Genomic DNA, 23,783 nt, shown 5'->3' with positions numbered 1-23,783 from the left:
CAGCCATTGAGAGCAAAGAGAACAAAGTGTGACTGATCAGTGTTATAGCACCACCTAGTGTTAGTGTTATAGCACCACCTAGTGTGTTCCTATGGTTAACAGGATGGAGGTGATTATCATAAAAAGACTGGCTTGTAGTTTTATTGAAGTGTTGATGTTGCCCATAAACTGGTGAAGCAAGGTATATATTTTCCCATAAATAAAGACAAACGTTGTTTAAGCCTTAAAACTTCCCAACTCCAAGGCTAATTCAGAACTAAGGACATGTTTCCATGGTAACTAGTGACACATTCTGACCAGGGGCATAAAATAACACAAAAAAGGAAGAAAAAGGAACGCATGACTCATGATATCAATCAGAAAATATTGTCCCTCGCTACATCAAAACAATGTTTTTGTAATCAAATTAAAACAAATGGACTTGCCTCGACCTCGGGGCCTCCTTGGACCCAGACAATCTCAGGGTCCAGGCTTTAACTTTGAGATAAGGCAGCCTTGACCAAACAGGAATGATCAGCATCATAATTATGATAATATTCAAGTGTAGTTCAATGTTTCAATGTATGGTGGCTTGGTGATTAAAGGTAGAAGATGTGGCTGGCACTGCCCCTTTAAACATCTCTCCTTCCAGTCTCGCTCTCCGGGCGGCTCTCTCTTCCCCATTTCGCTGCTTTGTTTTCATCGTCGCTCCTCTGATCATGGCTGCCCATTCTGCAGAAGAACCGTTCCCCTTCCACGGACTGCTTCCCAAAAAAGAAACTGGAGCCACGTCTTATCTCACCAGGTTCCCCGAGTACGATGGCCGAGGAGTGCTCATCGCTATCCTGGACACCGGCGTGGATCCCGGAGCCCCCGGCATGCAGGTACATCTAACCGGCAGCTGTCTCACGTTAGCTGTTAGCTAGCTGGTGGTAGCTAGCAAAGCTAAAGGCCCACATATTTCACATTATATACACACACAATAACTATGAAAACAAACTTCATGTGTGTTATGACAACCAAATCAACACAAAACTATTGATTGCGTATGGTTCCCCTAGCTGTTAAAGTGTGTTTCGGTGCTAAACAAACATACTAACGTTATAATATGCTACTTGACATACCTGCTAGCATATTAGCCTGGCAGCTAACAGCTGAATATGTCCGCCTCAGTTTTCATTCAACCTCCACACTGATTATTCATAATGTATCCTGTCACCTGGTTAACTACCGTTTGGCTGTTATGATTCGTATCTAAATTAATGTTTATATGTCATTATTAGTTGCAAAAATATAGTATGTTCGTTTAGTTGTCTGTTAGTGAGTCCTAACTACATGTTTACTGCCATGTCACACTGGAACCTAAAGTTAGCTTAGCAGCTAGCTACACCGTTTGGAACCAGTTAATGAGTCCTTGACAGTTTCCATACAGTTTGGTCTGTTAGAAACCAGCATGTTAGGCACATCATGACACTTAATAAAGGTTAACCGGAAGTTCGGCTGGAAAAATCTTACCGCTAATTTATTACACCTAAAATAATAAAACACTGGTGCACACCAATCCTGTTGGCAGCACAGAGGCAATTCACACACATTGTTTCGGAATGTCATAAATTACACTCATTTTGGGAGACTATGTTGAAATGAATGAATTCAGGGTAATGCAAAGTAATGTACATTGGAAATACACTTCATAATGTCACTGATAATTATATAACCGATATCCCAAGAAGGCAATGTCAATAAAGACAAAAAAAACCTACTGTGGAGCAATAGTTAGATATTATAAGATACATTTATAATATGGAAAACTGAATTGAAGAAATTAATGATTTATGGCCTTACTGAAATATACATTTCAAGATACTGGATATGAAAATGCCTGTATTTGAAGATGGGCACTATGGCTGTTTATTTTGTTTTCATTTTGTAGTGTTTATTTGTGTTTTATTTTCCATCTTAATAAAGTGTATACACTAACTTTGTATTACATTCTATACATTACATTTCATCTAGTTTGCCCTTTTATCCAAAACCACTTGCAATAAGTGCAATCTACCAATTACACCAATCTTTTTATTTTTAAACACGTCACCTTGCTTCACTGATACTTTAAATGCCAGAATCTGAACTTGACCCCTTCTTAAACACATACGTATAAAGGGGTATGGGCAAAGCATTTTAAGTTTCTTCACTATAAGAAATGGTTTGAGCATTACTCAGTCAAGTTAAAAATCATCACTGCTTCTTTTAGGTCACAACTGAAGGGAAGCCAAAGATTGTCGACATCATCGATACAACAGGCAGCGGTGACGTGAATATGACCACGTTGGCAGAACCTAAAGATGGGACAATCACTGGCCTCTCTGGTACAACACTTAAGGTTAGTACAAAGAGTAATAAAATGTTACATAGGAAATAGTCCCTTTTTTAAATGTAACTTTATTTGCCTATATCATAACAACTACATTTTTTGTATTATTCTTGTGTATAGTCTCACACTGTGTCTTTCTATGTCTTCTAGATCCCACCTTCCTGGGTCAATCCATCAGGGAAGTATCGCATTGGAGTTAAAAATGGCTATGAGTTCTTCCCTAAGGCTCTAAAAGAAAGAATACAGGTAGGAACACATGACAATAGTGTTCTACCATGTCTGTCATAGTATTTTGCAACATTGTGGCTGGGCACATATCATCTCTCCTTTGCAGTGGTACTACTATATATATTTTTACTTAGGGTAGTAAAACAAAGTGCATGTTTTCAGAATCCTGTAGATGAAATTAATGGAAATGTATTTGCTTGCCATCCTCTGTGGTTGTTTTATTGCACTTATGTTGTACTTCCGTCTACTAGAAAGAGCGAAAGGAGAAGTTGTGGGACCCACCACACCGAGCAGCACTAGCTGAGGTCTCACGCAAAACCGAAGAGTTTGACCTCGCTCACCCAACACCCTCACAGGTCAGACCTGCACCATTTTGAGTTATTTGTGAATTAGTCTGTGTCAATGCAGTTTCTAGTCACAGTAATTTGGTGTTTCCTAATCTTATTTCTATACTGTCTCTTTCCAATGTATCCTTGGTTCCTCACTAGATGGAGAAGTTGCAGAAAGAAGAGCTGCAGAGTCAGTCAGAGCTGCTGGCTTCACTAGAAAAGAAGTACAGTGACCCTGGTCCTGTATATGACTGTGTGCTTTGGCATGATGGATTCACATGGAGGTAAACCCTATCAACATTTTTCCTTTGCATACATTTATTTTGACCATTCCTCTTCACTTCATACTATTCCTTACCAATAGCATATTTTTCCTTCACATTGTCTGTTCCTATTTGTTCTCTTTAGGGCTGTGGTTGACACTTCAGAGAGTGGAGACCTGCCCCAGTGCACAGTGCTGAGCCCCTACAAAGAGTCGCAAGAGTATGCCACGTTGGGAAATGCTGAGATGCTTAACTACTCTGTTAATATTTATGATGAGGGAAACACACTCTGCATCGTCACCAGTGGAGGTGAGATATATCCCAAAGCACGTAGTCCATCTCTTAAAGGATGCCTTCATATCATTCAGTCACAAAAGGATTCTCAGTGTAACAGTCACTCATAGCAGTTTCACCACTTGAGGCTGCATAATCAATTTAATTTTACTCGGTGTATTCTCTAGTCTAACTTGCTTATTTTCTTTTTTAAAGGGGCTCATGGGACACATGTGGCAAGCATCGCAGCAGGTTACTTCCCAGAGGATCCTGAGCGCAACGGCGTGTCCCCCGGAGCCCAAATCCTGGCTATTAAGATTGGAGACACCCGCCTCAGCACAATGGAAACAGGCACTGGACTCATCCGTGCGGTATAATGCCCAGACAAATATAAACAAACTACCCTTTTTTCCTCTTCTTTCAGCCTTTAATTTTCTCTCTCTCTTCTCACTCAAAGATGATTGAAGTCATCAACTACAAGTGTGACCTGGTTAACTACAGCTACGGGGAAGCCACCCACTGGCCTAATACAGGGTATGTATTGCAGCAGGGGTTGTGATTGTGTGGGTTTGTTTTGTGTGGAACACTTTCACTGATTTGTGTCAATTTCTCTCCCAGGAGGATTTGTGAGGTGATCACAGAGGCTGTGCAGAAGCACAATGTGATATTTGTTTCAAGTGCAGGAAACAACGGTCCGTGCCTTTCCACGGTCGGCTGCCCAGGAGGAACCACCAGCAGTGTCATAGGTATGCAGTCAAACATAGTTTAGCCTGTTTAACTGTGTTCAAAATGGCTTTTTATTATTTACAGTAGAAAAGACACATAAACACACTGGCTACAGCTAAAAGAATTAGCAGTTTGTTTTATCATGGAATTTCCAAAATCCCTTATGGTAAAATAATAATAGAAAAAAGAACATTGCGTAGCCAAATTATTTATGTATTAATGTTATTTACATGTTAATTCCTGCCCCCTTCCTCTCTGTAGGAGTTGGAGCATATGTGACTCCAGACATGATGGTGGCCGAGTATTCCCTGAGAGAGAAGCTGCCTCCTAACCAGTACACCTGGTCATCAAGGGGCCCCAGCACAGACGGGGCCCTGGGGGTCAGCATCAGTGCGCCAGGCGGGGCCATTGCATCTGTACCCAACTGGACACTTCGTGGTACACAGCTGATGAACGGCACTTCCATGTCGTCCCCTAATGCCTGTGGCGGCATCGCACTCATCCTCTCAGGTGCCTCCAGGATCATGGACTCATAATAGACGTGGGACTATATTGCATGTATGGAAGATCCACCAAAATGTAAACCTGATGCTAATGTGTGTGGTTTTTTGTGATTAAAGGATTAAAGCAGAATGGTATCCCTCCCTCTGTTCCTGCGGTGAGGAGGGCGCTGGAGCACACAGCTTTGAAGATCGATGACATCGAGGTGTTTGCACAAGGCCATGGAATAATCCAGGTAACTCTTTTGTGGCTTGTAACAGTCTTAGCTTCATCATCATCATCATCATCATAAGTATTCTGCTGTTTCCTAACATGTTTCTGTGTGCCTTCCTGTAATCTGCTCTCAGGTGGATAAGGCTTTAGACTACCTCACTCAACACGCCTCTTTACCCTCAAGCCAACTAGGCTTCTCAGTAAGTGTGGGATCACAGAGAGGCATCTACCTCAGGGACCCAGCCCATGTTCTCGCACCTTCAGATCACGGAGTAGGAATTGAACCAATCTTCCCAGAAAACACAGGTTTCTGTATATTTGGTTTCACACGCATTACATTTAAAGCTTCTTTTGTTGTTCTTTTTAATTTAAGTGTTTTTATCTTCTAAACAATCTGTATTCTTCTAACGTCCACCACAGGGAACCCTGAGCGAATCTCCTTGCAGCTACACTTAGCGCTGACATGTGCCGCCCCGTGGGTCCAGTGCCCCACCCATCTAGAGCTGATGAACCAGTGTCGCCATGTGAACGTCCGCGTCGATCCTGTGGGGCTGAGAGAGGGAGTGCACTACACAGAGGTAGGGAGAAGAAAGAGGGAAGAATCTTTTATTTGTACTGTTTCTGTGTGTATTAATGTGAAACTGATCGCTTTCTGTGTTTAGGTGTGTGGGTATGATACATCAGCACCTAGCTGTGGACCTCTTTTCAGAGTCCCAATCACAGTTATAATCCCTGCCAAGTGAGTTCTTTCACCATATTTGTGACCCGCTCTATCGAAATCAGTCGGAAGTCGCAACGGCTCATTTCAAAATAAACGTGGATTTGCGTAAAAAACTATTTTTTCGGGATTTGGGTGTTTGGTTTGATTTTAAACAAACAAAGTCTTGGCTTTCAGAATATGAAACTTTTATTTCCAAACTCACACGATAAATACATGCTTTAAGCTTGTAAAGGGAAGATGACAGGCAATCTGCTCTTCCGCAGCGCCGCCCCCCCTCCCTCCGGCTGACATTATGAATGTAAGCGTAGAGTAATCATAAATAACACGGCAGGGTCCGTTACAGTTTGTTTTCATTTGATTTCAATTAAACAAAGTCTTGGCTTTCAGAATATTAAACTTGTTTCGGCAAATTCAGATGATAAATACAACTTTGAAGCTTCGGCATAATTACAAGTGGAGAACGGAGTAACTTAACGTCACTCACAGCAGGCATAACAACAGCCGGTGTTTCTCGTGAGGGTTTTCCCCGGGAAACAAACACAATACACACAAACGCAAAATTACACAAACACACACACACACACACACACACACACACACACACACACACTCGCGAGCTTCCCCCAGACCAATAATCCAAACGAAAATATCTTCCCTCCGTAGTATTTTGATCCTTTGCTCCGCTAATAATCAATCAGATCGATGGATTCCAGAGAAGAGGAAACTTTAAAGGCCTTTTTCTCAAAATGATGACTCTGTGACAGTCATTATATAATGTGACATATTTCGCTTAATATTTGGAGTACAAAAACAATCCTGATATCATTAGAAAGCTAGGCATATCCTCTTTCCAGCAGTGTATACAACTCAAAATGTGTCTTCGGGTCAATGCGACTGATTTCGATAGAGCAGGTCACATTTATTCTCTTAGAGGTGTATTTGTGTCTGACAACTTTCTCCCTTGACCTCACAGAGTGACAGATACTCGTAATCCAGAGGTGTGTTTCACAGACGTGCACTTCAGACCGGGTCAGATCAGACGCCACTTCATCACTGTTCCTCAGGGAGCCTCCTGGGCAGGTCGGTACACCTTGTGCCTTACATTTAATTCAATAACCTTTTATCTTTTAAAATATTAGTACAAGTGACTTGAAATCACTTTCCATTCATCCTTTTGTCATCCTCCACATTCTCTCTTGTCACTGTTCTGCTGTTTCTCACCTCTCAATCCCCATCTCCCTCCTGCAGAGATCACACTGACCTCTCATTCGGGAGACGTGTCCTCAAAGTTTGTCCTCCATGCGGTGCACCTGGTCAAACAGAAGGCGTACCGAGCTAATGAATTCTACAAGTTCTCCTCACTGTTGGAAAGGGGCTCACTAATTGAAGCTTTCCCTGTGCTGGTACGTATATTAAGTTACAAATGTACTTTCATATATCTGGGGTTTTACACAGTCATTTTGTGTGTGTGTGTATTGCAGCTAAAAGAAAAGTGCTTTGAATGTAGTGACTTATTATTTGGTAAATGCATACAAAAATCGCAAAACTACTTATTAATTATTTCTGCATCTCCTCTCCAGTCTGGCAGGATAGTAGAGTTTTGTATTGCACGCTGGTGGGCGAGCCTGGGAGACGTCACCGTGGACTACAGCATCTCGTTCCATGGACTCCACACTTCCCCTTCACCCCTGCACATAGTAAGTAGAGAGAGAGAGATAAACAGAACAGAAATACACATCAGCATTGCTCACAAATAACCCTCGCATTGTCAGTTCTCTGTTTGTAACTCTGATTTGTCTCTTCCCAGAATGCCTCAGAGGGAGTGACGAGTTTTGATGTGTCGTCACCTCTGAGGTACGAGGAGGTGTCCCCCACTATCACCCTTAAGTCCTGGGTTCAGCCTCTCAGGTAATGTCAGACTCACTCGTGTAGATGTTGTTGTTCCACATCAGTGCAGTTGTTTCATCCTTCTTCTTCTTCTTCTTGTTGTTGTTATAGGCCCTTAAATTCAAAGATAAAAGCCCTGGGATTGAGGGACGTTCTGCCAAACAACAGACAACTCTATGAGATTGTCCTCACCTATAGCTTTCACCAGGTACTGCCAACACCATCTGCACTTTCTATGAAAGGAAATGTTGATTTTGTTTTTTATGTGTGTGAATAATCTTCTTTTGCTCTGGTCTCAGCCGAAGAGTGGAGAGGTCACCCCCAGCTGTCCCATGCTGTGTGAGCTGCTGTATGAGTCTGAGTTTGACAGTCAGCTCTGGATGCTACACGACCAGAACAAGAGACTACTGGGCTCTGGGGATGCCTACCCACACCAGGTACCATAGACCCATTAAGAGCTAACATTACATGTGTTTTCGTATGTTGCACACAATGAGCTAACACATCTCCCCCCCCTGTCTCTTTAACTTCTCCAGTATTCTCTGAAGCTGGAAAAGGGGGACTACACCGTGCGTCTGCAGGTCCGCCACGAGCAGTCCAGTGAGCTGGAGCGCCTTAAGGACCTTCCGTTTGTGGTGTCCCACCGTCTGTCCACCACTCTCAGTCTGGATGTCTACGAGTCGCACCGCGCTGCCCTCATGGCCAAGAAGAAGGCAAACTCTCTCACCCTCTGCCCGGGCGCCACTCAGCCCTTCTACATCACAGCTCTGCCAGACGACAAGTGAGTCAATTTGACCAGGGACTTGTATTAACATATCCACAGTCATTCTGAGGAACAAGCAGCTTTGACCACAGTAGATCCTTTCAGACTGTACAGCAGATGGAGCAGAGATTAAGATGTTCCTCTGTTAACAGAATACAATTTAATCTATAATCTAAACACAATGAATACATATTTCAGTATTTTCTGTAATATTGTGATCAAATGTATTTAATGTTCCCGACTTTTTTTTTCTTTCTCCCCTTTGTTGCTTCTCTCCTTTTTCTTTTCCAGGGTCCCAAAGGGGACGAGTCCAGGATGCTATCTGTCAGGTTCTCTGGTTGTTCCCAAGAGCGAGTATGGCAAGAAAGCAGTGAGTTGTCTTTTTGTTGTTACACTCTGTCCTCCAGAGCAGTCATCATCCTCCCTCCAGGGATCTAAAGTCACGGTAGCTTTCAGTCTGCACTAGATACTTCACAAACTAACACAGTACATATCTGGGTCAATCCTTTAGCATGAAAATCTCAAATACACTAATTTAACGTGTAATGCCCCAAGTACTGGTCCTGAGGATCGAAAGGAAGATCATTGCTCCAATACGTGTTGCTTTACAATGTGTGTAGGTTTTGTATGGTTTCTGTCATCACCTTTAGACCTGGTCGGAGTCTGGTGCTGCTTGAATTAGTTGATAACCTCTTGGTTGATGCATACCATTTTATTTTTGCCTTTGTCTGCGCTTCTGCTGTGAGCACCTGTCAGATCGCCACTTGCTGGTTCTGGCTGTTCATTGGCTCATTTGGATTGCAGATGAATAATAACATTCAAAGCTGCTAACCTGATCAAATGACTCCGATGCTTATAGACCTTGTTTTTATCATTTGTAAATGATATAAATATTAGTGAGGAATGATACAAACAAACAGAAGGTCTGTCTAAAATGATCAGTAGTTTCTAATGGAAGTACACATATCATACCAGACATTTTTAGTGAAATATTTGTTTGAAGGGAAAAATGGAAAATGTTCTCTGATGTCTGCAGTACAATGGCAAATGTGTTTTCTTCTTGAGCGAATTCTCACTAACTGTACGGGCTGCAGGTGCTCCTCTTTACTGAGCTAAAGTGTTGATGTCGCACATCTCTGAACAGCTTTGATGGTCTTGACTCAGTGGCTCCTATACGCAAAGATCTTCTTGTCAAGCACCTGTTAACAAATTGTGATCAATGTTTCTATATATTGTTTTAATTTGCGTTTTTATTGTTTGAGTGTCTTGCACACATGAATTTTACTTGATGTAAAATATTCACCGTGAACCCACATCACATTTTACTTTAGTTTTCAGTCCTGAGTGAAGATGCAGTGCTTATTGAGCAGATGTGAGAAAAACAAGTTGATCAGATTTGTAGATAGAAATCAGAGTGTCAAGTACACCGCTGTTTACTTCTGTAGCATTTAGAAGAGTATGACAGGCATAGGCAGAGTTTGACATTTGCGCTTGGGGGGGCAAACCTTTCTTACTGACGTCAGTACAGTCCCAACTATTGCGTGGGGTCACGGATACAGTAGCAATAAAGCCAGCGTTCACCGCACTGAGTATGACTTTTCCATATACGAACACAACTCGTCCCGTCATGCACGCCTCATGCCCGCCGTACACACACACTCATATGGAAGGGGCGGTCTCTCCCCCCAACAACAGTGCATTACATCTGTAAAACGTATCATAACTGTGCACATCTTATACTTATTTGATAACTACTATATCCCTTGGTTACTTGAACACGCTACAATATTATTAACCAGTGTCCTACTTAGTGCAGAAGTAGACGCCTTAAACGTCCCAGAAATGGGACGTTTTAAAGATCGCCGCATAACCATTGCTGCTAATTATTGTAATACAATAGCTGAATCACTTGTATGCAAAAAAAAGCGAGGGAACTTGTGTCCTTAACCTCATACGTCACACACACACGTCACAACATGCGACTGCTCAAAAATGAAATTATTTCAAACAAAACATGATATTATTCAGATTTGTATTGTAACAATCATTATATTACATCTATTAAAATATTGGAACAGTTTTAGACGTAGTAATGCTGTAACATATTTCAGCCACTAGGAGGGGGCAATGCCCCCCCGCAAAATCCGCCTATGATGACAGGTGGGTGGATTAGACTCCTGAGGATGAAAGATAAAACATGAAGAAAGAGAGAATCCTTTTTGGTTTGTTTGTGTTGTTCTTGTCCTTACTGTGTGTTATTCTGACCACCAGGGGCAGGCCTCTGCAAAACGACAAGGGAAGTTTAAAAAGGTACTGGATGAGCTAGAAACACTGTACAACGTCCACTGTTCTCCTACAACAGATGGAGCTGATTGCTTAAAGGGGATTTCTTCCATCTTCATTAATTATACCAAATCATGTCATCATTGCTGTAGTGAAATATGCACAAGCTAGCCTTAGTGGGTAGTTAACGTTTTCTGGTGGTCGGTAGAGCTTAATATTATATATTTTTTAAATATGAACATCAATTGATCATGACACTTTTTAAGCTTGTATAACTGGGAATGAAACATACTTTGCTTAGCTGATTTAAAAAGGAGATGGAGTCTCAGAACATTGGCAGGAAGAGTTTACAGTAGTAGAGGAGGTCATTCATTATATTCAATCAGGTATTTTTTCTGACGGAACCATTTGTTTGTGTCTTCGTACAGGATGTCGTTCCGATCGTGTACCACTTAATTCCTGCTCCCAACAAAACAAAGAACGGAGGGAAGGAGAAGGACAAGGAAGCAGACAAAGAGAAGGACGTGAAGGAGGAGTTTGCAGAAGCAATGAGAGACTTGAAGATTCAGTGGATGACAAAGTGTGTAGTTACTCTTCTGCCTTGTTCACATATTGCTCGCTTTTCTTTTAAATTCTCAGTTAACCATCTGTCATCCTCCCGCTCCTCTGTTCAGGTTGGACACCAGCGCCATCTATGATGAATTGAGGGAAAACTACCTAGATTACCTCCCCCTGCACGTGCAAAGACTGCACCAGCTGGACTCTGAAAAGGTGAGGGCAGGAATATAAGATGAAATGGACGAAGCTTTAACCAGATTAAACCTCCGGAGCATTTCATTCTTTTCTCTTAACACAGCAACTTCCTCTGCTCACATGTTCTCCTTGTGTTCTGGTTCAGGAGCGCGCCAAACGTCTGAAGGAGGTTGTGTCTGCTGCCGACATCGTCATCTCCCACATCGACCAGACGGCCCTGGCTGTTTACCTCACCTTGAAGACTGACCCTCGGCCTGATGCCGCCACAATCAAGACGTATGTCACACAAAATAAAAATATATAATATAAACTAGGGATGGAAATGAATATTGGAAATGATTCAGGTATTCGATTATGAGTCATGAATAGTTTTTGCTCTGTAGTCTACGTTAGTTCGGTTAACCAGATTACCGTTTTTTTCTGGGGTCGAATATTCGAAAAATAAATGTGCCTTGAAATTCCCATCCCTAGTACAAACTTCTTTAGAGACTTTTACCAAGGCACACTCAATTGATATAATTGATGCAGCCGAGTAAGAGAATAAGAGAGTTAACCACACAAAAAGAAAATGACCATACCCCATTGAACATAACTCTGAATGCATTGAACATGACTCACTTGCATCTTACCTGGTATACAACAACAACAACAACAACAACAACAACTCAAAGACACAGTAGCAGGAAATGTAGCCAAAGTGGTAAGCAGTTTGTATTTGATTTACAATAACTGCACATTACAAAGTGGCACTGTGGAGCTTTTGAAAGGGCGGCAAAAGTTGAAATCACAAGCCCTTTACACATTTCTCAGTTGTTGTGTACAGCCAGCGTATGGATGTTTAAGTTGGCAAAACATAAGGAAGATCTTGCTAAGTTGTTTTTGGGGCAAGGTTGCCCACCTTTGCTATTACTCACTGTAGAAAGGTGATCATCCCAGCAAAGTTCGCTGAACTGCTGAACCTACTCCTGACCTTTCTCTACCCTCTGTTTCAGGGACATGGAGAAGCAGAAGTCCTCTTTGCTGGACGCTCTGTGCAGGAAGGGCTGCGCTCAGGCCGACCAGCTCCTGCTGCCCCCCCCGCCACAGGAGGGGGCGGCTGCGGTCTCCACGGGAACACCACCACCACCACCAGCAGCAGCACCAGCAGCAGCAGCAGCAGTAGAAGAAGAAGAAGAAGAAGAAGTGGGGATAGTGGAACAGGTGGCCAGCAGCTCTGATGACACCGAGTACTGCGTGGTGAAAGCGTTGACAGAAACGTTTTGGGAGGTGCAGAAGTGGGCGGAGCTAACTGACTCCAAGGTGAGCCAAATGTTCTTGGAAAATTAAGAAGAGGCCAAAGTCTTTCGAAAGAGGGTTCTTAAGTTGATTAACCGTTCGAAGTATAAACATTTGATGCAATTATGATAAAAAGAATATTAGCAGATCCATTATTTTTGTATCATTCCCTTACCTGTGATTTGTTTATTCTAATAGCGTTATGTAATTAGTTATAAGGTAAACACGTTCTACCTAAGTAATGTGCCTTCCCTCTGTTTCTCTCCTGTTGATGTGATTTCAATCTTATACCATTTTTTTGTCTTCCATCTTTGCCACTCTTCAGGTGTTGATGTTTTCATACAAACACGCTCTTGTGAACAAGATGTACGGCCGAGCTTTAAAATATGCCTCAAAGATGGTGGAGGAGAAGCCCAGCAAAGACAACATGAAGAACTGCATCCAGGTACGAGAGGGCCGCTAATGAGATACTCAATATGTTTGGCTGCACTGTCTCCAAAGATAATAAAAAAAACTGGTGATTTATTGTAATCGGTTAGCTTTGTTCCTCTGTACTGACTTCCCTCTTTGTTTTCCAGCTGATGCGACACCTCCGATGGAGCCACTGCGCCACCTTCAGTGAGAACTGGCTCCCTGTCATGTACCCCGCAGAATACACAGCTTTCTAGGCACAGACGCACATGCATGCACCAGCAGCACAGTCCATTACATGGTAACTTGAATATCATGCCCCTCAGGATCTATGCATCTGGGTTTTCAAATATAGATGTAGAGGGACACCAAAATGAAGGATAACAGAGTGTGAACGGTCAGAGGCGCTCGACACCTTATAAGGCGAGAGGGGATCACGCTCGTCCTGTCTTTAAATGTCTTGTCATCACAGACAAAACAAATCATTCAGTTTATATTTTTTAAATGTTTTAAACCATTGCCAAGGCTTGATGATACTGTAGCTCGGTGCTTTCTTAGTTGGCTGTTGTCCTTTTTTATTTTGGTGTCAGATACACATTTAGAGGCTTTCACATCCCGCTCGTCGTCAGCTCACCGCACTCCATATCACATAGGTAACCTCATTCACTGCATATCACATAGGTAACCTCATTCACTGCATATCACATAGGTAACCTCATTCACTGCATATCACATAGGTAACCTCATTCACTGCATATCACATAGGTAACCTCATTCACTCCATATCACATAGGTAACCTCATTCACTGCATATCACATAGGTAACCTCATTCACTGCATATCACATAGGTAACCTCATTCACTCCATATCACATAGGTAACCTCATTCACTGCATATCACATAGGTAACCTCATTCACTGCATATCACATAGGTAACCTCATTCACTCCATATCACATAGGTAACCTCATTCACTGCATATCACATAGGTAACCTCATTCACTGCATATCACATAGGTAACCTCATTCACTGCATATCACATAGGTCACCTCATTCACTCCATATCACATAGGTAACCTCATTCACTGCATATCACATAGGTCATCTCGTCCTCTCATCTAAATATTGAAAAAGGCCAGTGCGGACTCCAGGGACGCACTCAAAGTGTTTTACAGAAGAAAATAAAGAAATGACTATCTCCTCACTTTCAAAATGGACAGCAGAAAAACTGGCCGTTATGATACTTAGAAGACAGGAGGACTTGCTGCTGCACGATGTTCGGACATACGAGGTCACACAGTCTGACCTATCCCTGAAATAAAAGGGAGTCAGAACTTGAACACTTCTTCTTTTGTTTTTTGACTGTTTCAGCCAGGCCTGGTTGATGAAGTTGTCTCGTCTGTCTCTTTAGGCTCTCACTTGAGTACACAACACAATATTAAGGGTGCCTTTCTACATGTACCTTACAGTTTTTTTCAGTTGAGATAAAAACAGTGCAAGGCTGCAGAACCAGTAGCGTCTGCAAACAATAATTTTACCCATCATCCTTTGTTGTCAAATGTGTTTTTAAACTCATCTATCTGCAGTATGCCGTGCCCGTCAGTGACTTGTCAGCCAATAGGAAGCCACAAACACTTTCAGGGCATCATATGTGTGTGCCCCCTCACTCCATACTGCAGGTACCTGAGCAGCACATTTGAAAAACTTTATTTACAGACCTCACTCACATCACAAATGCAGTTTAGAGAGAGCGGAAGGATGTCCACATTCAATGTAAAATGTTTACGCAGTATTAGATGTTTTTCTGCAGCATTCACAATGTTGCACTTGTACACAGTGTCATAAAATAATGTACATACACACATAACGTAAGCAAATATAAAAATGCAATAGGTATATACAACAAATATTATTCTAATTGATGTATTTTGCATATATGCATGTCTTCTAGGGTGTAAGAAGGAACAATGGTTTGTTTGGATGCAGATTTTAGTTTGTTTCAATTAGAAAGGTTTTTAAACATGATTCTGACGATAATCCACTGTTTGTCTTCATGAGTGTGTGTTTGTGAATGACTTTGTGTTACTTGTGAGCATATCTTTGTGTACATGACATGTTCTCCCTACAGAACTGATGGTAGCCAATAGGAGGAGGTTAAGCATGGATTTATGTTTTCTTTGTTCTCTGATACCTTATTTACTTAAAAGGACTGTGCCAGTGGTTTTGTATGTTTTATTAGCTTTTTAAAAAATACTTGGCTAGCCATTTAACACAGGACTTTTTGTTATGTTTAATGGGTTTTCTCAACCAACTGTTTCTTTTATTTAGGAGACTTTTCAAACTCTCATAGTGAACACCAAGTCTGCATTAAAGGCCCTTAAACAGCATTTCTCCATCTATTTACCTTGAACAGTGGGGTTTTACATAAAGATAAAACATTTCTGGCAAATTCAGAAATAGTTTGACATAAGAGCTTTCTGTTAGTTCTACCTGGCTGGGTTTCGGTTCTACAGGCCATGTCACAGAGACGTATATAATGGCAGAAAAAAAAGTATCTGCCAAGTACAAAAGTGCTCCTCATACGCTTGGCTTAAATGAATCTTAGGTGAGGCGAAACTCATCGACGATCAGGTTACTAATGAGGACACACTGCTGTTAGTTTTCACAGTGTATTTGCTAAAGAGGACCATGCTAAAGATGCAATCAACTTGAAATCTTATACATTTGTGACCTTCTTTGCGTGTGGATCTGTACAAACAAAAAGTGATTTTCTGTCAGTCTGTAGTGTTACCAGTTTAACCAAAGAATGACTGCCCCGTGTTAAGTTGGTTTAAATACACACAAAGGCAAAACAATGATACAATAGGAGGAAATGGACTTGCCCCAAACCACCCAGTCTGAGAACCACTCGTCTTCTACATGTAACAACTCTAAATAACATCTGATGACCTCACGCGAAAGATGCATAGTGTAAACGCAGACATTTGAAAGCCAAGGCCTTTCATTAAACAATCTCTTCTGAGATGATGTTAACTGTACTAACTATAAACACACAGCAGGCGGCACAGCCCATGTTGCCCCGGGTTAAGGACACCTTGTGTTTCTGTTTTTAGCCGGGGCTCGCAGACACTTTCTGCAGCAGCGTCAGCACCTCTGAGTGCGCAGGGCTGACAGTCAGTTGGGGTTAACAGAATGTGTGCCGATGTTACCTTCAGGACTCTCCTGTCTACAGTACGTTGCCAATAACAGTCTCTCTCAAACATGGCCTTCACTTTCACCGCAGGACTGAACCGTCCATTACTCTTTATCTGTTGCTGTCACTCTGCTGGTGTCAGGAAAGACTTCTTCTGGATGTTGAGTGTTTGTAATTGTAGTTATAAAATGTAGTAAATGCCAATATTCTACAGAATGTTATGAAATAAGGTTGTATGATCTTAGTATAATTTTATACTCCTTCTTCCTTGACTACATGGGAAACACACGAGCTACTGTCACACTATTTTATTGTCACATGGAAAAAAGTCACAACACAACACTGAATAAAAAGGATTCGTGCTCTCGTCATCACTTGCATGTCAGTTGAGCATAAACGATTTTCAGCAGTGTTTCTGTTGTGTTTTTAGGTGAGCGATTTTACTTTTCATTGCATTCTAAATAAGAAACAGCCAGGTGGACCTTTTCTTCAAAGGAACAATTCAATTTTTTTTAATGTATTTATATGTTTAAAATATTAACAATTCACATGCAAACAATTACAGGACATTTCATAACTGATACATGAAGCAAACTCTTTTTTTTAGATTTAACTGATGAATTGTTTTGACTTTAAAATATCCCACAACCCAACCCGACACATTCAAATGTGTTTGTTTCAAAGCAATCTAAAATGTTAAATATTAAGGATACCGTCACATCAAAAATAGAGTAGTCAATATATTGGAACAACTCACAAACTGGAAAATTACAGAAATCAAGCATTTTTTCTTGGAAATACGTTTTTTTTTCTCCTCACAGACACATGATGGAATTGATTTGAATAAACTTTACTCAGACCTTATGTTTATCAGTTTTGACTTTATCAGGTTAAACATGGTGTTCTTAAGGTTGTATGGTATTAGACCGGGATGACGTGCAGTAAAAAGTGCAAGTGTCCAGGTGTTGCAACTAAACACAGATTATGAGCTAATTGGCCAAAGTGTAAACATGTAAAAACCTCATTTGATCATTAAAACGTATCCAGGTCAATTATAACTCAACAGAACTAATTTAGTTTAATATGAAATGAAGAGATTAAATGTGTAAACCCTGACCTCGCCTTCTGCTACTACTGATCAAAACCGACACTCTTATTTAATGATATTTAATATAAAATAGTAATCATCATTATTCAAAAGATTACAGGAAACACTAAAAGGAAACAAGTGATGCGGGTTGAACATTTAAAGCTGCGCTGTCCAAACAATTTAAGTTGTTTTACTTACTATATTAGCTCAACTATGCTGTGATTCTCGCCCTTCACTTCCCAAAGAATAATGCTAATAATGAAACATTCAAACAGAGGCCTGTAGGCAGTACTCAAGTTGTAAAAAAAAATCAGGGGGGATGGTGGATTTTATCATATGGGGACATCATTTGTGCTGATAACCCGCAGAGGGTGGGAGACCAACCAGCATAAAGATAATTATTATACTCCTAAAACAACATGCATGTTATGGATGTTCAGATACTCCTTTCATTGCTCTTGACCAAGGCACCTCAGAATTAGAGTCGGTCCCCGGGCTGCCATGGCACCACTAACATTTAGGGTCAAATGCAGAGGACAATTAGTGCAAAATCTTTTTTTCACTTTAATTTAAAGGGGGGGAGGGGATACACAAATGTGGTTATAATGGAAGTCTATGGTACAAATCTTGTAGGTTAACAGTCCCTCATTTATTATTCAGATGGACCAACTGATTATACTAATAATAAAGTCAAAATAGTTTTTAGAATATTGAATTATAGTGTATTTTTTCAAAAAAGCAGTTACTGGTATACGATCAAAACTGGTATCTAAAGGGTTACATTTGTATCGTTATTCATTAAATCATTATGTCAATTCTTCATGAAAAATTTGAGGAAAAAAATTAGAAAAATATTGATCCGTCATCATTTTATTGCAGTTCAAATACAAATATTTTATGTTAACATTCCCATTGTTACTTTTTTTAACAGGGCATTAAGTGCAAATTGAAATTGTTTACAAAATATGAAAATATATTAAAAGATTATACAGATAATACAAAATAGGACCAATGTTGTCAATGGCTGCCTACTCCACTCTCCCCCATTTCATATACGTTTCCAAAGATTTTCATAATCATGTTTTTTGGTCTCAATTTTTCTGGCTCTTGCTTTCGGATTGTTAGCTAAGCAATGGCTTTGAAGCCAAGTCTTGACAGACCTCTGGTCTGAACTTGTTCAGTGGAGGGCCAACACACTTGATGAAAAGCAAGGCTGACATGCTTTTTACCTCTAGGGAGCTTCTAGTTGTGGTTAAAATGTTCATCTGACTAAACCCACGTTCACACTCAGCTGTGGAGATGACCAGAGTGTTCACTGCTTGAAGGAGGGGTTTCAGCTCTTCTGGTGCTGGTGGTATCATTTCATCAACCGTTTTGAGTCTTACCTATGGAGGACGGAACATGACTTAAGTATAAATAAATAAATGTATGAAGAAATACAGGAATAAATAAATAAATACGTAAATAAATAAATAAATACAGGAATAAATAAATACAGGAATAAATAAATGACGAAATAAATACAGAAATAAATAAATGTTGAAATGAATACACAAATAAATAAATAAAAGAATAAATGCATAAATAAATGCATAAATAAATATGGAAATAAATACATCAATGTATAAATAAATAAATAAAAGTCGAAAATAAAACAGAACACACGTTATTATATATCTTTCATTTATTTCTACATTTACGCAACATACATTTATTTATTTATGTATTTATGTGTCCGTATGCTAATGAGGTGGGCGGTCCTAACCTCAGTCTGAAGCAGGATTGGTTACAGGAGTGTGTGATCATTTCTGGCAGAGGGCTCTACTACTAACGCCTGGATAACCGCGCTGATTCGAATGCAGGAGCTTTACTGTTTAGCCCTTATCTTTATACATCCATGGTTTATCCACAGTTGTAAGGTTTATTTATGGATATTGATTTAAGAGCCATTGGAGATCATTTACGATCATTAGCGGACCATTTAGAGAACGGAGAACCAAAAGACTATGTCCAGTTTCGTGTGGAACGATGTATAGAGGACTTGGCTCAGCTCGACATGATGTGACTTGCCACAAATCTATTGCTTCTGCCTGGCTCCAACAATTGGCGAATCCTGCTTCAGACTGAGGTTAGGACCGCCCACCTCATTAGCATACGGACACATAAATACATAAATAAATAAATGTATGTCGCGTAAATGTAGAAATAAATGAAAGATATATAATAATAACGTGTGTTCTGTTTATTTTCGACATTATTTATTTATACATTGATGTATTTATTTCCATATTTATTTATGCATTTATTCTTTTATTTATTTATTTGTGTATTCATTTCAACATTTATTTATTTCTGTATTTATTTCGTCATTTATTTATTCCTGTATTTATTTATTTATTTACGTATTTATTTATTTATTCCTGTATTTATGTACGTAATTTATTTATTCCTGTATTTCTTCATACATTTATTTATTTATACTTAAGTCATGTTCCGTCCTCCATACTTACCAGCTAGCTAACACGAGAGAAAAACGTATAGCTAAACTCCAAACTAAGTTGTTATTGCTGCTTATGTCCATAGATTCCACCTTTGGTGAGTAAAGTAATGAGTAAAGATTACTGACTCTTGACTTACCTGAAATGTTATTTTTAGTAGCCTACTTTTAAATATGAAGTCCTTCAGATCGCGTTGTCCTCCTGGTTGCTTGGCCATGGTGATGACCGTTACCTGCGCTTCTGGCATCGATCAAACAGGCGCATCACGGCGCTCTGGCGCCCTCTAGGGCACTCACATAGCATAGCGTCAGTGACTTGGTAAAAATGTCATTGCATGTGTGCGTGTTCCCTCGCCCACAGTATTTTACTCAAAATGCGCAAAATTAATGTTGAAATAGCAGTAATACCAGTGCCACGTTCATTGATAAAATTACATAAGGGATGGAAAGGGGGAATGGCAGTTTTAGAAGGGGGATGATTTTGACCGTTTTTATTTCAGGGGGGATGCCATCCCCCCTCAACTCGAGTACTGCCTGTAGGGGTCATTGTGAAATCTCTCAATCTCTGCACGTAGCCATGAAGATCTTCATCTCTCCGTCTTCAACCAGCATACTCGTGTTGAAAGCTTTCTTAAAGTTCTCAGTGAAAGCCAGATCAGTCACAAACCTCACCTTGTTGGCCCAGATCAAAGTAGTTCCTGGCCTGCAGAAATGCTTCATGGTAACCAGGAGCTCGTCCAGGAAGTCGTGATGGTAGACCACATCAGCTGCCAGCACGTAGTCGTAGTGATGGACAGACGGAGGGTAGGAGCGCTGCAGGTCGTGGCCCCAGGACAGAGCTGCTACCTGCGGCGTGTGGCTGCAGCGGCCCCTGGTGTTCCTCATCACGTTGGCCAGTAGGTAACCTAACACCTCAGGTAGGTCTGTAGCTGTGACTGCGGCTCCTGATGATCCAGAAACAATAATCTGTCATCAACATGGCTACAGAAACATATTACACACTGAGAATAACTGGATTTTCAACCTCTATTTGTATTTCCTTTTATCTCATTTTCTATATGTATTGTACACATTTTATCTAATTATTTTTATTTTAACAATTTTTCTTTGTCTTTGTTTTAGTAATTCCCTCTGAAGTAGCAATATGAATCAAGGATTTTTAACTTAGTTTCCACAAGAGTCACTTTAACCTTTACTTACTTTTAAAGCACTTGTATAATATGTATTAAAACTTCCAATGCCTCCAGACATTTTCTTTATTAAAGTTTAACCTTGAATTTGAACCTCTCACCAAGGAATGCAGCAACAATGGACAGGAGGCCAGTTCCTGCTCCGATCTCCAGGACTGTCTTGTCCACTAAATTAAACTGTTGGCGATGGGTGTCCAAGTAGTGACAGAGAGTCAGAGCCTGAGGGAAACATGACTTACAATTCAACATCTTTGAGTTTATTTTGTTGATGAACAACCTCCGAATAAAAGCAATAGCTTCTCAATAAATAGCATCCCCATAATCCAAAAGTGTATTAGGAACTGTAAGGGTGTAGTGTCTTTCAAATGCTGGTGAATGCAAGTTTTTAAAAAATGTTACTCACCCCCGGCCAAACGGTGCCTGCGTAGGAGTCCAAAGCCCCTTCGATGCTGATCTTCTGCCCAGCGAAATCGTACACTTCTTTATCTATTCTGACGCAGAAGCACGGAGCCCAGGCTGGTTTATATTGCTCCTTGATGTCTGATTCCTCTGGAGGATACAACAATCAGACACTTAGGACCTCTGTGGTCTCTCTGTACGAGTTTGGAAATTAATGCTTTTTATTGCTCATATTCATCTTACCTTTTTGCTCCTCTTTATCTTGGGCACCCCCATCTTCCTGCTGCACTTCTTCCTCCTCCTCTTCCTCCTCCTCCTCCTCTTCCTCCTCCTCCTCTCTTCTCTCTCCGATTATCATATGATAATTTGCCGAAGAAATTAATGATGGCAAAGTATTCATGATCCTGCTCTTGGAAAAGGACAGATTATCCTCAAATTATCCTCAAAATATTTATTTCTGATACTAAATCCTAATATTTAAATTGACAACAAAATATAACAGATTACAGGATAAACAAGATAAATACAGATTAATACATTATATTTGTAATTTTCACTTTTAGTTCAGCATGTCTCCCCTTCATTCTTGTATTGTAATTTAATTGATGTGTTTATACCATTATTTATTAACTAACACTAGTTGATGAAACAAATCATGTAAACACTAATTTTTTTTAAAGATAATCTTCTGTCAGACTACATGAGAGAAACGTTTCAAAACATACTTTGCAAAGTCTTGTTATAAAACTAGATAACAAAATATCATACAACAATACCATCAAATGCAGAGTATGTTGAAAATATACCGTACTCCTCTTCTTACAGGGATTTTGTAAACATAGTCAAAACCTCCCTCTCAAACCCACTACCTGTGACCTTTGACCTTACCTGCTGCTGCTGCTCTTTTTCCCAGTGAAGAATCTCAGGAGAAATCAGATTGCATCCGGAGACCTCTGACTTTGAGGTTATAGACTGAGCATCCTGTTGCCACACCCATCACCACCACAAGGGCATGGGGTATTTTTAGACCCTTGCAGGAGAACTCAACACAAGTAAGAGTGCATTTAGATACAAACACACACACACACACACACACACACACACACACACACACACACACACACACACACACACACACACACCACACACACACGCACGCACACACGCGCACACACACACAGACTCACAAACAACAAAGATGAGTCCGTGGGGGAGCCAAATAGAGAAGAGCTAGTGACGATGCAGAGTAGCCATTTATCTTCGCCTCCAGTGACACTTATGGACTTCTCTGCTTTTGCTTTCTGGAAATCACGATGGACTGTAACCTCATCCTGGATATCACTTATAATGATATAAAATGAAGGAGTGAATTATTGGCTCCTACTAAATGTTTTTTCAGCTGATAATTGTCTCATGTCATGGTAATCCCCCTGGTAGTCTACAAATAGTAACGTAGAGAGAACTAGACAGATACATGATTTGTGTTTGACTTGAGAGAATCATGGCAGAAAGCCCTTGAATTGTGAGTTGAAACACAAACATTTTGAACCCAAAAGCCTCATTTGAAAAGACCTCATGCAAAGTATTACTCAAAGATGACAACATAGTCTAGAATGTGTCCATGCTGCTCTTTTTTCCTGCAACGTCCTCAATTGCTCTACCAGAAATGGGAGGTAACAGGATCAGGCTGGTATTCAAACCACATGCATTACCCCCCCCTGCCCCTCTAAGCTAAGAAGGGGGCTCCTGTAATATAAACTAAATTAGCCATCTCTCGGTTACATATTCACAGCCTTTGGCCTTAAAGTATTCCTTCTCAGATATCGTTAAACTAATTCCACTCAGATCCCAAAACTTGAAGTGCATCCAGGAGCTCTGGGTGGTTGGATAGTGTTGATGGGGAGTGTACAGTGGTTAGGTCATTGCTCAAATGTGTGTTGATGTGTTGCAGCCTTATTTGGAATAAATATAAGAGTTTTTAAGCCTGATGAAGGGCAGCATCTTTGTTCTGTCCCTGAGTGAAGGGTTGTCCCTTATCTAAAGGGATCTTATCTTATACCTCTTTAAGGCCGCACACAGTCATCAGCTGTTGAGTATTTGTTTGTCTTCTCAGTGATATTGCATTGTGCATCACTGCGCAGCTTACATAGCCTCTCGTGTTCTTCACAAAGCTTTTGTTCATGCAAGCAGTCACACATCCATCACAGGGGGAAAAACACAAGAATGGCTGGACAGAAAATGTTTGAGGACTTGGAATGATGCATTCGATATCAGATTAAATAGGTCATGTTAATAACAGATTACTCTAACATTCACATTCAAAGTGTGTGTGTGACTCACCTTACTTAAGCAGTCAAATATGGATGTGATTCTCAATTTGACCTCTTTAAATCATTTGTATTGTGATATCAATCAACAACTTTATTAATCCCGC

General features: G+C 40.5%; 2 protein-coding genes across 4 annotated transcripts; one reads left to right on the top strand and one right to left on the bottom strand.

Moving 5' to 3' along the window:
- The first annotated feature begins 605 nt into the window (after positions 1 to 605).
- tpp2 (tripeptidyl peptidase 2) lies at positions 606 to 16,544 on the top strand. 3 transcript variants are annotated; one of them, XR_004569306.1, is made up of 30 exons: positions 606 to 863; positions 2,234 to 2,362; positions 2,504 to 2,599; positions 2,833 to 2,937; positions 3,070 to 3,194; positions 3,319 to 3,482; positions 3,663 to 3,817; positions 3,904 to 3,980; positions 4,065 to 4,192; positions 4,434 to 4,682; positions 4,793 to 4,908; positions 5,021 to 5,192; positions 5,307 to 5,464; positions 5,549 to 5,625; positions 6,581 to 6,687; positions 6,856 to 7,010; positions 7,188 to 7,304; positions 7,415 to 7,515; positions 7,606 to 7,702; positions 7,794 to 7,931; positions 8,031 to 8,275; positions 8,549 to 8,627; positions 10,529 to 10,567; positions 10,969 to 11,120; positions 11,215 to 11,311; positions 11,439 to 11,569; positions 12,286 to 12,592; positions 12,894 to 13,013; positions 13,147 to 14,024; positions 14,081 to 16,544. XR_004569306.1 is itself a non-coding variant. In XM_034219376.1 (29 exons), exons 1-29 carry the CDS (start codon positions 699 to 701, stop codon positions 13,234 to 13,236), a joined length of 3,891 nt encoding a protein of 1,296 aa, XP_034075267.1. In that variant the 5' UTR covers positions 606 to 698; the 3' UTR covers positions 13,237 to 16,544. The 3 variants fall into 3 exon arrangements, 2 of the variants coding, with proteins under 2 accessions (XP_034075267.1, XP_034075280.1); XM_034219376.1 differs by having other exon boundaries at positions 13,147 to 16,544; XM_034219389.1 differs by lacking the exons at positions 10,529 to 10,567; positions 14,081 to 16,544 and having other exon boundaries at positions 13,147 to 13,428.
- A 3,625-nt stretch (positions 16,545 to 20,169) lies between these two features.
- LOC117548030 (protein-lysine methyltransferase METTL21C) lies at positions 20,170 to 21,715 on the bottom strand. The gene is made up of 4 exons (XM_034218964.1): positions 21,593 to 21,715; positions 21,354 to 21,499; positions 21,052 to 21,169; positions 20,170 to 20,704 (listed from the first exon to the last, which is right to left on the bottom strand). Exons 1-4 carry the CDS (start codon positions 21,705 to 21,707, stop codon positions 20,319 to 20,321), a joined length of 765 nt encoding a protein of 254 aa, XP_034074855.1. The 5' UTR covers positions 21,708 to 21,715; the 3' UTR covers positions 20,170 to 20,318.
- Positions 21,716 to 23,783: the final 2,068 nt, after the last annotated feature.

Source organism: Gymnodraco acuticeps, unplaced genomic scaffold (genome assembly GCF_902827175.1).
Source record: "Gymnodraco acuticeps unplaced genomic scaffold, fGymAcu1.1, whole genome shotgun sequence".
NCBI classification, from domain to species: Eukaryota; Metazoa; Chordata; class Actinopteri; order Perciformes; family Bathydraconidae; genus Gymnodraco; species Gymnodraco acuticeps.
This window is presented reverse-complemented; position numbering and strand designations above follow the sequence as displayed.

Bases quoted from the DNA above. Each gene is read 5' to 3' on its own strand.
- tpp2 (XM_034219376.1), top strand. From the start codon at position 699: ATGGCTGCCCATTCTGCAGAAGAACCGTTCCCCTTCCACGGACTGCTT. The intron at 5,193-5,306 runs GTTTCTGTATAT...CGTCCACCACAG, and splicing joins AATCTTCCCAGAAAACACAG to GGAACCCTGAGCGAATCTCC. The intron at 11,570-12,285 runs GTATGTCACACA...CCTCTGTTTCAG, and splicing joins GATGCCGCCACAATCAAGAC to GGACATGGAGAAGCAGAAGT.
- LOC117548030 (XM_034218964.1), bottom strand. From the start codon at position 21,707: ATGATAATCGGAGAGAGAAGAGAGGAGGAGGAGGAAGAGGAGGAGGAG. The intron at 21,500-21,592 runs GTAAGATGAATA...TGTATCCTCCAG, and splicing joins AGATAAAGAGGAGCAAAAAG to AGGAATCAGACATCAAGGAG. The intron at 21,170-21,353 runs GTGAGTAACATT...TGTTTCCCTCAG, and splicing joins CAGGCACCGTTTGGCCGGGG to GCTCTGACTCTCTGTCACTA.